Source organism: Diceros bicornis, chromosome 23, assembly GCF_020826845.1.
Source record: "Diceros bicornis minor isolate mBicDic1 chromosome 23, mDicBic1.mat.cur, whole genome shotgun sequence".
NCBI lineage: Eukaryota > Metazoa > Chordata > Mammalia > Perissodactyla > Rhinocerotidae > Diceros > Diceros bicornis.
In genome coordinates this window covers 56718575-56733925 of record NC_080762.1, presented here as the reverse complement: position 1 = coordinate 56733925, position 15351 = coordinate 56718575, and the positions used below count along the sequence as shown (strand labels likewise).

The following is a 15351-nucleotide window of genomic DNA, read 5'->3' as shown; positions in this document are numbered from 1 at the left end:
TCCACGAGCCAACCACCCAAAGTTACCGTCTCAGCTTCCACTTTAGGGGACCTCTAGCAAGATCTCTGTGGCTGAGTTTGTCTTTCTCTCTGCACAATTAGGGAAACGTGTCCATAAAACTCCTGAGAACTAGAATGGCTCATGCAAAATGAGAGGAAAATGCTTGTTCAGTGTAATCTAAAAATTGAATCAACACTTTCTAACTCCTAAGTCTTTTGTTTTTGTTTTTTTAATAATGAATGGGTTAAATGCAAATAGAGGCAAGCTGTTATCAGTTTTGCTAACTTTTCCGTAGGTAAGAATTAGACGACTTAGTAAAAATACTATTTTGATGTGAGTTTTTCTTCCCTCATTATGTAGACTTGTTTGTCCTAAACTAAGTTCTGTGTAATAATAGTAATAACTAACCCTGTTTAAATGCTTTACAAATGTTTTCATTTAATTCTCACAAAAACCCTAGGAGGTAGGTGTACTGTTATTATTTCCATTTTACAGATGAGGAAAGTGAGGCACAGGGAGGTTAAATGGTTACTCCCCAGGTGGGATAAGTCTCCTTTGCAACATACTTAGGTTGTTAGAAGCAATAGGATAGGATTGGAAGAGGACCAGAAATTGGGCCAAGATTCTTGGGTCTGGCCAACATGTAAGAGGTCTCCGTGAGGGTTCTGATACAACAGTAATAGAGGAGTGGGTCTTATAGGAAGGGGACACCAAAGGTTAGAATCTGGAGTGTCAGGTTAGACCAGAGTGAGCTGTAAGATGTTGGATCCAAGGGGATGAGCTGAAGTCTGTGTCTGACTCTCCTGGGCTAGGCTGGTGCAGACCAAGGCTGAGTGGGAGGAGGGAGTTGTGAGCCAGGAACCATGTGCTGCATGAGAGGACAAACTACCGGAGACCAGGGGCTGAACTCAGGGCTGGGTGTGACCTGAGTTCTGCTGAGGGGAAGGAGATAGTGGTATATCTTCCCTGGGATTAGAGCCAGGCCCTGTGGGAGGTGGTTAAATCCTCCAGGAAATTTTCAACAATCTAGCAATTGGTACTTTCTGTACAGAGTTGCCCATTTAAAATTATCTTCCTGGGCTGGCCCCGTGGCTTAGCGGTTGAGTGCGCGTGCTCTGCTGCTGGCGGCCCGGGTTCGGATCCCAGGTGCGCACTGACGCACGGCTTCTCCGGCCATGCTGAGGCCGCGTCCCACATACAGCAACTAGAAGGATGTGCAACTATGACATACAACTATCTACTGGGGCTTTGGGGAAAAAGAAAGAAAGAAATAAAATTATCCTCCTTTTTACATGTGTTTGTGAATCAGGCGTATTTTAAGTATATAAATACAAAAGCTGCTTTTTTCAAGTTCTAATTAAGTTTAAGAAGTGGTACCAGTTGCTGTCTGTGGCATAGTGTGTGCCACGCTCAAAACAAAGGAGACCTGTGCACATTGCTGCCATGGTGACGTTTATAGAGAGGAGTAAACAATATTTGGGATTATCTTAATTTAACTCTGCACCTTTTGAGAACAAGATTCTGACTTGTATTCAAAATTTGGTTTGGCTAGATTCCAGTAGAAAGTATGTAGGAGCTAGCTGGTACTTTATAATTTGATATACATTCTTTGGGATATTTTAATAAAATAATGTATTTTGGAAAATGGCATTTATTTCATATTTTATATGCTTTATGAACTGTAATATTGGCTAATCAAATATTGATGCTTTAAAAACACAGAATAAATTTTATCATTTGAACCGTTTAAGGAATGATTAGCTCATCCCTTAAAAAGACTTCGAGTTTGTGTCTTAGCCATTTTGCTCTGGGTCAGCAGATGTCCTGAAAAACAAGGAGCCCAAATCCTCAGTGCCTGTTTTTTTCCAATGGGAGTGCTGGTCCCGGCCAGGGTGGTGCCCAAGTGCAGTTTTTCAAAGCTGCCTCCAGGGGCGGCTCCGTCGCCTCTGACTGCTGGGGAGTCTTCCTCACGTTTGCTGATTGTTAGGAGGGGTAGAGTGAGAAGGCAGAACAAGCGTTGTTCCCTGAACACCGCGGTGTCTTCCAGTGGTCGTCAGGATGAAGAGTGTGGCTGTCAAGTAGGCGAGGCCGTCTCTGGAGAAAGGGGCCCAGCCTCCCAGCACTGGTGGCTCTGGGCGCCTCAGACCTGGGCTCTGAAGCCTGCCTCCTACTTTGGACCGGTTTCTCTAAGTCTCGAGCCTCGTTTTCCCCACTTGTAAGACAGGAATAATGAAAATACCCGCTGCACTGGGCTGTTTTGAAGATGAAATGAGATATTTTAGCACATAGGAAATGCCCAATGATGGTTATAGTATAGATAGTTGCATCTAACTAGGGACTTAGGGTCTAGGGTCAGTAAGTAAATCTTGTCCATTCCACATTTGTCTAAAAACACGTGACATTCTTCCACCCTCTCTGTCCACGGCTCATGGTTCCGTTCAAACAGCATCATTGCCCCCGGCCGATTCTAGTGGCCTCCTAACTAGACTCCGTGCTGCTCTGGGCACGCCCCTGCAGTACTGTCTCCACATGTTATAAAAGGGATCTTCTGATAATGTCAGAATCCCGTCACTTCCTTGTTGAGGATGCTCCAGTGGCTCCTGGCCTTGGCCTCCAAGGCCCTGAGGGAACTGGCCTGGCCTCATCTCTCCCCTTCTCCGGAGCTCCCTCTCTTGGCTCCTCCTCGGCTCCATCGGGAGCACCCCCAGCTCCACGGTGCTTCAAGCCTTTACGCTTACTCTTCCTTCTCCTGGGATGCTCTTCCCCAGATCCTTCCCTGGCTGGCTCCTTCTTGTCGTTCAGGTGGTGTTTTCCTCAGAGTGGCCTTCCCAGACCATTTAGTAACTCCCGTCTATATTGCTCCATTTTATTTTTTTCATCATACTTAACATTATTGAAAATTATCTTGTTTGCCTAATATCTAACTGTCTCCTGCACTAGCTGGCAAGCTCCCTGACAGCGGGGACCATGTTTAATCTTTCCTCCACTGTGTCACTGTCTATATAGGCGCCTCAGTAAATTTGGAATGGATGAATGCATTGTTATCGTACTAGCTTCTTTGGGCCTTAGGTTCATCATCCTAATGTGGAGATTGGGCCTGGAACATCTCTCAAGTGCTTCCGCAGTGTAGTGATTATTTATCAACACCAAGGTTCTACCTGGCCTTGGCATGTTCTTACCAGCTAGGAAATGTGACCAGTGGTTTCAGTGTTACCTTTTGAGCTGGTGAAGTGGCTGATGGAATGGAGCTCCCCAAAATACAGCATCTCACATGCTGAAGTAAGTTATATTTCAAAGTAGTGGGCAAAGGCTTCTTGGTATGATGATTTTCATTAGGAAATCAGTGTCTCATTTCAGAGACTCTGTTTTTCTTTTGCCATCACATTTGCCAAAGTCCTTTAAGTATATCGTAGTTGTTTTTATTTTTTAAGAAATTAAAGTGGTTTTGGCATGAGTCATGATTATATTACTTAAATGCCATTTATTAACGGTGCTTTGTTTTACTTAACTCATGCTTGGACCGGGAGCCCTGTAACCTAACCCATTGTTTTTTGGTCAAAGCAGCAGCTACATCATTGAATGAAGTATCTTTGCTGTCAAAAAGAAAAATAGAACCGTAAAATGAAAACTGTTTTTCATAAAGACTGGAAATTCTGAACCTGTTAATTGGAGATTTAAACCACTAGTTTTCCTCAAATATTTAAATCACAGTGCCTCTGGCTCAATTTTTCAAGTAAGACTCAGACCAAGCCTAGTTGAAAACACATAATATTTTTTTCTGTTGAAATAAAAACAGGAAAAAAATAGGTTTCAGAATGCTGTTGCTGCATTTGGTCATCATGAGAATGGCTAGAGGCAATAGTGAAGACGCTAAAAACCTGGCCAGGTCCTCACTTTCCCTTTCATGTCGTGGAGATTAAGGAAGTTGATGATGATTGCTTGTCTTGTTGTGCAGAGAGTATTTTTATCAGCTTTTTACCAGAGAAAGGGATTGGTGTGGGCACAAGGAGCTGATTTTACTTCTTTGTTTATGTGCAATTTTGACACTTGAGGTAAACCAAGTCAAATTATGTTTAGAATTTACTTTTCTATGTGTTTCTATGAAGAGTACTTTCATCTTTGTTGTGATAAATTGTAAATATTTTACATTCATGGCTATTCCAAAGGAAATTCATGACCCAGTAGATATGTATCTTATCTGACCCTTTATAAATAACATTTCGTGATTCATTATCCTAACAGCCTCTAAACTTGTTCTGTATTTTAATTTTCACAACTGTCTCTTAATTCTGATTATACTAATACTTGCTAACTCAAGAGCTATTCATAAAACTATGAACTTAAGGGCAAAACTCTTATTTTCTCATAAACTTTTGGAGACAGCCATGTTTTTGCCTTTCTCACCTATCATGATGAAAAGTCTCCAATTTAGATGACTGCACTGGAACGCTGAGTTGTTGTACTAACAATGAACATTACAGTCGAGTCCACCATGTCCCTCTCTGCTTGTGCAGTGAGTTGGAGGACAAGCAGCGAGGGCTCTCTTAATGCATGGCCAGTTTAGGATGAGGAAGGAAGCTCACAGGAGGCTCCCACCAGGACAGCCATAGAAGCTCCTCTCTTTAGGTGCTGATTCTCTCCTTTGTTTGGCCATAGGAGCAGAGCTGGAGTTTGGATTCTTAGTTTTACCTAAACCAGCTCAGGAAATGCACTCCACAACTGGAGGTGGTCTGTGAGTCCTGCCGCCTTCTGGGCTGGCCGCCCTGAGGAGGAGTGGTGCTAGTTGTTGACGTTAGTGGGGACTGTTGGAGGTCAGCCACAGTCCACATGGAGGGTAATTTCCATAAGCACTGATCTCTTCTTCGTGATCTCATCTCTCTGACTGGTTCACAAGAACTCATACTTGGAACTGCAGGTGTCGATATGATTTGGGGGCTTGGAGGCACGTGGTCCTCTCCTCAAGGTTGGTCCTTCTTCCCACAGCAACACCTCCTGTAGTGATGGAGGGCCCTGAACCTTTTCTTTCCTTTTCTTTTTTCTTTTCTCTTCTTCTCCTCTTCTTTCTCCGCTCCTCCCCTACTCTCTCTCCTCCCTTCCTCTCTCCTCCCCCCCTCTGTCAGATTGAGGTCACAGTTAAACTCTGCTGTCTGGTGGATTTAGTCCTGAACTGGAAACTGAGGGAGAATGTCTTGGACTCTTTTGCTACTTTCCCTTGTGAATATTAGAAAATTATTCTGCTTCTCTGTGATCCTTGACTGGCTCTGCAAAAGGAAGAGATTATATATTGCATTTCTTTCAAGGTTGTATGAAAACTAAAACATGTTAAGGTGAACTATGGTAGTGTTAATAATACCTGTCATTTAAGTTTTTTCATACTTGCTTATTTGATTTTTTGCATATGTAGAACACTAATATCCTTCCAAAAGTCAAACTGATCCTAAAAGGTAATGCAACGAGGTGTCTTTCTCTGTCTTATCCCTTCTCTGTACCCCTTGTAGGTAACTTACTTCATTAGTTTCTAGTTTATCATTTTTCTCTCTCTCGCAGCAGAAATTAACATATATATATATATTTTCTTATTTCCTGTTTTTCTTACAGAAAAGGTAGTATACTCTATATGCTATTTTAGACTTTGCCTTTTCCACTTAACAGTATATCCATGAAGTTACTCTGCATCAATTCAGAGAGATAGTCCTCATTCTTTTTTCACAGCTGCATAGTACTCATTGTGTGTGTGTACCACAGTTGATTCAACTAATCTCCAATTTGGGGGCATTTAGGTAGTTTCCAGTATTTTTCAATTACAAATAATGCTACAATGAATAATCTTCTGCATGTATATTTTTGTATTGTTGGAGGTATGTCTTCAGGGTAGATTCTTAAAAGTGGGATTATTGGGTCAAAAGTTATAGACATTCTCCTATATAGGAGTTGTACCATTCTGAATTCCCTCTAGGAATGGATGGGTACTTGTTTCCTTGCAGCCTTCCCAACAGAATGAATGGTCAAGCTTTTGAATCTTTGCTAATGTGCTGGGTGGAGAAATGGTATGTCAGTTTTAGTTTGCATTTTGTCTATTATGGAGTTGAACATTTTTTCATATATTAAGGTCTGTCTGTTTTTTAATGAAATGTCTGTTCTTGTCTTTTGTACATTTTTTTCTGTAGGATTTTTTATCTTTCTCTAAATTTAAAAAAGTTCTTTATATGTGTATATGTATAGATATATAGTAATAATATATAAATATATACATAAAATTTACATATTTAATATTAGCTGTTTAATATCTGTTTTATATGTTGCAAATATTTTCTTCTAATGTATCATCTGTCTTTTCACTTTGCTAATAGTGTGTTTTGCCATGGAAAAGTTTAAAACAATTTTTTTGTAGTCAAATTTATCAAATTTTTCTTCAAAATTGGATGGCTGGAAAGCCTTTTGCTACGCTCATATTATGGAATGATACCTATTTATTGAGAGCTTGCCATGGAAAAGGCACTGTGCTAAGTACTATCATGTATTAATCATGCAAGGACCTCTGTGAATTAGTAGGAAACAGCAGTTTTGGAGACAGGCCTTGGCTAGTGCCTAGCTTTGGTACCTGCCAGCTCTGTGACCTTGTGCTTGATGTGTTCTGAGTTCCAGTCTTGTCATCTTTGAAACGGAGATAATGGCATCTACATCATAGGGCTGTTGTGAGAATTACCTGGGTTAATACCTGAAAATGGCTTTGAACAGTTCCTGGCAGTTAGTCAGTGTTGGATAAAGGTTGTCTATTTAATTATCATACCATATTTTGGTTTTAAAAATAAAAATTGTAACCTAACAGTCCATTCTTCAAGTTAAACAAAATTCTGTCATCACTTAAATGTTGTTTATATTTCTTTTACCAGAGGTCTTAAAGATCACCATGAAATAGTGTCTTGCTTTTTACACGCTTTGTCTTATGGTAGCTTAAATAAGACACTCTGCTGTGGGGTTTTTTATGGAAAGGATCAAGGAGAACAGTTTGGGACATGGCAAGAGCATATTAACTGTGATTGTACACCATTGATGCTCATGTTTTGTTAGTCAAATATGAATAATTATTTAGAGTTATTGATGCTTCTAAAATGCTTCTAAAATTCATAAAGTAAAATTTTTTTGGTTACTAGAGTTTCCTAGGGGTTGAAGTCAACAATTTACAAATGATTATGGTTGCCAGGCTCTACGTGGCCCATGCTGCAAGGCCCATACTGTGTGCCCTCAGCTGCCTGTGTGGAATTCTGTAATTTTCAGGAAAAATTCTTAGTTATCAGAGAATCATTGATAATGCCTTGAGTTGGAAGTGTTTTTGGCTGTTGCTTATGCTTGATTTTTAATGATAAATTGTTGCTATTTTAATTTCATTTTTAGCAAGTTAATTTGTTGTGGGTTGTTTGGTAAATCTTTTAGTGTTTGGCCTATGATTTCTCAGTCAATGGACTTTGAACTTGCAGGCATTGCTTTGCAAATATGAAACATCTGCCTCTTATTTGCAACCATTTTTTGCAAATATGGAACATCTACCTGCTTTTATTAAAGCAACTACGTGTTGGGCCGGCCCCGTGGCTTAGTGGTTAAGTGTGCGCGCTCCGCTGCTGGCGGCCCGGGTTCGGATCCCGGGCGTGCACCAACACACCGCTTCTCGGGCCATGCTGAGGCCGCGTCCCACATACAGCAACTAGAAGGATGTGCAGCTATGACATACAACTATCTACTGGGGCTTTGGGGGAAAAATAAATAAATAAATAAAATTAAAAAAAAAAATCTGGAAAATTTCCAGATTTAAAAAAAAAAAAAAAAAGCAGCTACGTGAGCCTTGACCCCCTCCCCAATTTAATTCTATGATAAGGCTTCATTACCACTACCAAGTTCTTTTTTTAGTGAGAATATGGAATTGGTGTGATGGGCAGACTGTTGGTCTTTTGTTTACCTCAGGTGGCCATGGCCAAAACATTTTCGAGCCACCATTGTCTTAGATTATTTAGCAATTTCCCCCCTCTGTTTCTGGCCTGAACATAGAAAGTATTTTTTTTCTTTCTGTTTTAGCCTTATACTTTATTTATGATACTCTAGATAGTTTTGTCCTTAGGTAGCAAAAAATTTCGGATGACTAAGCATTGAATCCATTGTGGTGAAAACCGCTGAGTTAAATAAAACTCTGCCTTCAATTTGCTTGCTTTTGAATGGCTAGAATTGTTGTCTATGTCATAGTATTCTTCTGAATTTGCTATAATTTGGGGATATCACAGTTCTTATTTTACGCATTCTGCTTGAAAACTCCTGGTATTTTAGATCTCCCACAGCACTTAATATAGAAAGTATTCAATATTAATTGTTGATTTCATGTCGTCTTTTTTCCCATTCTCTGCCCATGTTTCCTCAATGTGAAGTCATGATTAGAAACTTCCATTCACTGCGAGATGATTCCGTAGTCTGTCTGTTTTTCTGTCTCCAGGTTACCAGAGAGAACTTTTCTATCAGAGGGAAGATGGCTCCTTCAGCGCTTTTGGGAGTGCTGACTGCTCTGGGAGCACCTGGTGAGTGTTTTTGGTGATGGACAAATCCGTGCCTTGGGTGGGTTCTCGGTGGGTCATGATGGCTGTGAAACTGAGGGACGTGTCTCTGTGTGTAGGCTCAGAGGCTGCTTTTTCCATGGCCTGGCTTTAAAAGAGATCTCCTTTTTAAATATGATTTTAAAACACTAACAAATCAAATGTTTTTATCTAGAAAAGATAGATCATAAATCCTTTTTTTTTTGGTGGGAAAAGCAGCAATAAAAATACTTTAGTTGAAGCTGCAGCTGACAAGAAAAATCAGTTAGAAGTACTGGGTGATTGTGACATAGTTCTTTCTTTACCCCGACATGATCAACATGATCGACATGAATTTTGTGTTAATGCAGTCAATGTAGTTTCTTCAATGTTATTTTTTGTGAAAAACAGTGATGGAATTAAGTAATCAATATCCAGTGTTTCCTCCAGAATGGAATCTCTTTGTGGCTGATTTTGGATGATTACTCTCTTTTCTTGCACTATCTTCAATTTCATATTTTACTCAGAAAAAGATTAATGAGCTATACCAGTCGAGTTAGACAGTGCCTGTCTTGGTAACAAAAAACCTCAGGACAGACGTGTTGGTGTTGCTTAACAACGGGGAGATGTTCTGAGGAATGCGTCATTAGGGGATTTTGTTGTGTGAACCTCATAGAGTGTATTGAAGGGGAACAAAGTTTGCTACCCCAAAATGTGTCTCTTTAATGTGAGGATTATTTTAAGCTGATTATTTTTAAGAAACAAAAGACTCAGAAAGGTTTTTTTGTTACCTCCTCATTAACTGCCTAAAAAAATATGGATTAAAAAAACCTGTCTCAGGAAGTGAGCTATCACCTTAGCATAACATGAACTAGGTGGTACACAGGGAAGAACCTAGAAAAGCCTGTTTGTTGGGCTCCCCTCTGTGTTCTTCTGTTTTGGTGTGGCCAAACACTTGTTTTCCAAACGTTTGCTCCTTTTCATCTACCTGTGAATTGTCTTCCTTCCCCTTGAAGTCCCTGACTCTCCCCACCCCCAACATCTTTTGTCGTTAGCCGAGGATGGTATTTAAGGTGAGGGCTTCAGCCATTCTGGCAAGTTACTCAGTTTTCCTGGGTTTCTCCCATATGTACGTGTTGTTAAACTTTTGTTTGTTTTTCTCCTGTTAATCTGTCTCATATTAATTTAATTCTTAGAGCAGCCAGAAGAACCTTGAAGGGTAAAGGAAAATTTCTCCCTCCTCTACAGTACTTAGACAAAGCTAGATGGTGTAGCCTACTACACAGCTAGGCTACGTGGTACTAATCTTACGGGACCACAGTCATACACGTGGTCTGTCGTCGCTGGAAATGTTGTTCTGCAGTGCATGACTGTAGCTTATTAACAACAAAGGTTTCTTTCTTGCTCATGCTGCATTTCCATTGTGGGTCAGCAGGGGGATCTGCAGTCTTTGCTTCAGCTGCCACCTCACTGTCTCACCAGGAGGCTCCAGGCTTGCCACTGCCTGGGAAGAGAAGCCTGGAGGATCCAGCACTGGCAATTAGATGCGTCAGCCTTGGTGTAACATTTCTTTTCACTTTGTTATTATCAGAGCTGGTCACGTGGCCATGCCTAACTTCAGGGAGGCAAGGAAGTGAATTCCTCTGCATACTCAAAGTAAAAGAGAACTGGATATTATTGAATATTAGTAATGTTTACCACACTCAGTCTTTTATAGGGTGGAACAGATCTGCTTCACATTTTCTTTTGGCGTAAGTCAGGATATAGATCCATAAATAGAAAGGTTTTAATATTTTATTGTTTGATGTTCTTTTCACCTCAATATTTAGTGTTCTGTAGCAGGGATCAGCAAACTTTTTTCTGTAGCGAGTCAGACAGTATGTATGTTAGGCATTGCAGGCCGCAGAGTCCCTGTTTGATGTTCTTCCCACTCCCCTCACCCTTCGCTTTCTCTTTCTCACCCTTTAAAAACCAGTCTTAGGTGTAGGGGCTGGGAGAGAGGTACAGACAGACAGACCCTGGGCTGGATTTGACCCACAGGCTGTAATTTGCTGACTCCTGTCCTAGAGGAGAGAACATACCCATTTCGTCTACTTAAAAGTATACAGTTTGATTGTGAACTTCGTGTATGTTATCCGCAGCTTTAGGGCTGAATGAAGTGTGTGATGAGACCTCCCCAGAACAGTCCAAAGATGAATAACCTGGGACAGTTTATTTAACTGAGTGTCGAATTCTTGATCTATAAAATAATGAGGCTGGATTAGATGATTTCTGGGTTCCTTTCCAAGTCTGCAGTTTTGTGGATTGACCTGGGGTTTTGGCCACAGTTGAGGGAAAGCCGTGTCCACCTGCCGGTCAGAGTTGTTCACGGTGTCACTTTGTTTGTTCCTTCTTCACTGATTCTCCCTTTGGAGAATCTTCTGATGGGGAAAAAAGTGTTATTGTTGGTATTTTTCTTGCTCAGTGTTATTTGGAAAACTTTATAAAGTGTATTTTACATAATTTTTTCCCCTTTTCACCAAGGTTGTCAGCTTTTGTTTTAAGATGTTTTCTTGAAGCTGACCCTTACATAGATATTGATCAGAACGTGCTGCACAGAACATATACTTGGCTCAAAGGACATCAGAAATCCAATGGTGAATTTTGGGAGCCAGGAAGAGTCATCCATAGTGAGCTTCAAGGCGGCAGTAGAAGTGCAGTGACACTTACAGCTTATGTTGTGACCTCTCTCCTGGGATATAAAAAGTATCAGGTATGCAGTCTTTAATTTAATACGTGATGGGCGGGAGACTGCAAGGAAGGCAGCTCTCGATGGGTTGGGTGTGTCTGGACACGTGAAGGGTTTTGCAGTTCTGTCCCCATTTGGAGTCTGAATTCAGGCACTCTTTTGCTTTGCATTTGTGGCCACATTCCAAAATCTGAGAATGAAAATATTAACCTACTCTTTCAGAGTAACTGAGAGAATGCCAAAGATGCCTTCTAGTATAAATGTTGTTCTTGCAATTGGTAAGATAAGTCAGTGTATATATTTTATCCTTGGGAAGGTTAATTTCTTAGGAGATGGAAAAGTCTTCAGAATTTGGGAATGTGTTCTAGCAAATTTAGATTGTGAAGTATTTTTTTATTTCAAAAATATCATGGACCAATTACAATGTCTGCTTATTTAGTGCAGAGTACACCACACTCTAAAAAGCATGTTAAATGGGCATGGATGTCTGGATGAAAGTGAGTGTGCATGGAAAGTTCTGGTAATAAGCTTCATTTTGCTCCACAGCCATCTCAGTCATTGACGCCTTTACTGCTTAATGCTGACTGCATTTCACATGATCAAAAGAACAGCTGTTATCTGTGTTAAGCTCTTACTTGTTTCCTAGCGCAATACTAGGGATGTAGAAGATAAACTTGCACTTGAATTTAGAGCTTCAGTATCTGAGATCAAATATTAGAAATGTCTTTCTCCAGCTGTATTTTATGCTCTCATCTGAGTTCATGATATTCAGTGTGAGAAATCCTGGCAGAAGTTCTACTTCTTTTTTCTTATTCCTTCTAAGGAATAGTGCCTATTTATTTATAAAAACTGGAAAGCAATGTTATTTTTAAAATGCGCAGCAGATGTTCAAATGTGAATGATCATCATTGATTCCCATTGCCTAGGACAAAGTCAGGTGCTTAGTAGACACTGAAATTATTTTTTGATTAAATGTTTGAAAATACTTTTCATTTAAATATGTGGTAATGGGTTGTTGTGAATCGTAAACTATATATTTTTTCTTTCAAGCCTAATATTGATGTGCAAGAGTCTGTCAACTTTCTGGAGTCTGAATTCAACAGAGGAATTTCAGACAATTACACTCTAGCCCTTATGACTTATGCACTGTCGTTCGTGGGGAGCCCCAAAGCCAAGGAAGCTTTGGATATGCTGACTTGGAGAGCAGAACAAGAAGGTGATGCATGGGATCCGTTTGGGATTGTTTAATGTCATGCATTATGAAATATATAAACTATGTGAGGAAATTTTGTAAGCCAGATATGAAGTTGATTGCATTCACATCTTGTGAGTGGGATGCAACATGAAACGCAGATGAGATCAAGACGGGTCTGACATGGCTGTGCTGCTTCCACTCTCTCCCAGAGTTTTCTAGAGAACTCCAGGACTTGTGTCTCCTTTCAGATGTGCTCTGCCCTCTGTCAGTTGCCCTTTGAGTTCTCTGACACCGTTTCTGGTTTGGTGGCCTTGAGTGGTCGTTACGGCGTTGGGTTGTGGAGAGACTTGGGTTTAAATTCTGATTCTGCTACTTGCCTTTATGAGCCTCCGTTTCCCTTCCTGTAAAATGGGAATGATACTTATTTTAGTGTTGTTGTGAGGCTAGAATGAGACAATGTGGAGTGCCTGCCATATAGCAAGTGTTCAAAAATGTGGACTGAAATGCTAATTAGTAGAAATGCAAAGGCCAAAAAATGCTCTTAGTGAGTTGTATGTATGATTTTGGTTTTTTTTTTTGAATGAGGACGGCTTATGGGCTACAGCAGGACAAAATCACAGGTGTTGTTACTTCCCAAATGGCCTCTACAGTCAGGGATCCAGGGGTGTGTGTGTGTGTGTGTGTGTGTGTGTGTGTGTGTATGTGAGAGCGAGAGAGGGATGGGGATGGGTGGGCAGAAATAACTTTAGGTAATATCCAATGATTCTGAGCTCTGTTAATTCAAGAAGGGATAACTGTAGGAAGTGCGTAGGAACTTCTGAGACCGTAAAAATATTCTTAGTAGCAGTAACTTAGATTGCATCCTGATTACCTATGCAGTGCTGGGGACCTGAAGACTAGTGCACAGAGGCCGAAGTCCTTGACGTTTCTTCTTCTCTGTTTGGCTCAGTGGTAGTTATTTCACACACCACCCAAGTGCAGTCATCATCTAAGTAGTAATATTTGGGAGAGGTGGAGGGGCCCCAGCAGGAATATCTCTAGGAAGATTATCAAGTTGGCCAGGGTCCCTCATTTTTTCTGGGGGACTTGAATTTTGAACTTATAACACCAACTTTCAGATAATGAGAAAAGGACAGGTTTCCCAGAACATTAGGGCTGGTTAATGGCAGGTTCCCAGACCAGAGTTGTTTCCAACTTGTCCTAAAATATTTTTGGGATGGTCTGGTCAGAAAAGTTAAGTATATTATCTTCTGGAATATAGTACATTTTTTTCTTTTATTTATAGCTGTTTAGTCTTGATCCAAACATATGGAATTTTTCTTGGGAAAATATTTTCATCAAAAAGTCTTCAAATATAAGCAAGAGGAAAAGGATGAAAAATGATAAGTTTTAATAGTTTCAAAAGTGACAAATAAGTACATGTCTGTGTGTGTGTGAATATGCATATATTTGCCTGGCATAAATATATACACATATAGAAATATATATATTTATATGCTAGTCAAGTAGAACTTGGACCAATGTGGGACTATTTACTGGTATAAAATGTGCTTTTTCTGCAATTGCTCAGAGTGTTCTCACTTTTTTTTTTTGCAGGAGGCATGCAGTTCTGGGTGTCCTCAGTGTCCGGGCTCTCTGAGTCCTGGCAGCCACGCTCCCTGGATGTGGAAGTCGCTGCCTACGTGCTGCTTTCGCACTTCCGGCAGCGTCAGGTCTCCGCGGGAGTCCCAGTGATGAGGTGGCTAAGCAGGCAGAGAAACAGCTTGGGTGGTTTTGCATCTACCCAGGTGAGCAATGATAGTTTTTAATTTTTTTAACTATATACATATATATATATATTTTAGAAAGTATGTGGCTGTTTTTTTCATGACTTCATAAAATTACTTGGCAGTTTAAAAGTTTAGTAACATAAGTGAAAAATTTGTTACTAATTTTAATTTTTCTCATCATTGATTATAAACACCATATCTGATATTTATATGGAATAAATTAGTTCCCTGTCTATATTAGCCATTTTTCATGAGTGGTAGCTGATAGAGTAGATGCTCAGTTCCATAACAAATGTTTTCTGAGTCTCTCCTGCACTCCCGGTCAAGGAGATGCACAGACAGATAAAGGAGAGGTCCACTTGCGAGGAAGGCAGATGAGCGGGTAGCGAGTGTCCTAACCATTACTAAATGTGCTCTTTGGAGACCTTGATATATACTTATATGCGCAAATGTTTTTCTTTCCTCAACAGGACACCATTGTGGCCTTGAAGGCCCTGTCTGAATTTTCAGCTCTAATGAACACAGAAAGGACAAATATCCAAGTGACCGTGATGGGGCCTGGTTCACCGAGTCCTGTAAAGTTTCTTGTTGACACACAGAACCGCTTTCTCCTCCAGACGGCAGAGGTGTGGACGAGGGGGTGGTTATTTAAAATTCTGTGTAGGTGATTCCTTGTGCTGGAATATTGCTTTATTTCCATTCAATTGACTTTAACAAGGACTTGTTCCTGAAGCTCTGTGGAGAGACTGGGAGGAGGGAGTGCCCTCCTTTGGTTGAATTTGTTGAGCTGGGGAAGGGAGGAAGGGACGGAAACTTTGGAAAAGGAGAAGACATGGGCACTGTCATATGGGGAAAGGAATGAACACCAACCGGCTGAGTTCCTGTTCTTTGCAGGCACTGTGCCAGATTTCTTCACATGTGCTGTTGCATTTGCTTCTCAAACCAACAGTGAGAAGGAAGTACTTTTATCCCTGTTGTACACATGGATGAGACTGAGGCTGAGGGAGATGAAGTAACTTGCTCAAGATCACGTTACTATAACAGTAGAGCTCAAATTTGACCCAGGATTTTGAAGACCATGTTCTTTTCAGCTGTACCACATGT

The 15351-nt window shown here is 40.6% G+C and overlaps 1 protein-coding gene across 1 annotated transcript in view; it reads left to right on the top strand.

Annotated features, from left to right (window-relative positions):
* The window catches only part of CD109 (CD109 molecule), a 139812-nt gene that overhangs the window by 106196 nt on the left and 18265 nt on the right, over positions 1 to 15351 (top strand). Inside the window, exons 24-28 of the mRNA XM_058566767.1 lie at positions 8480 to 8561; positions 11079 to 11307; positions 12334 to 12499; positions 14075 to 14265; positions 14718 to 14873. Coding sequence (XP_058422750.1) covers positions 8480 to 8561; positions 11079 to 11307; positions 12334 to 12499; positions 14075 to 14265; positions 14718 to 14873 — 824 coding nt within the window. The remainder of the gene's footprint in view (positions 1 to 8479; positions 8562 to 11078; positions 11308 to 12333; positions 12500 to 14074; positions 14266 to 14717; positions 14874 to 15351) is intronic.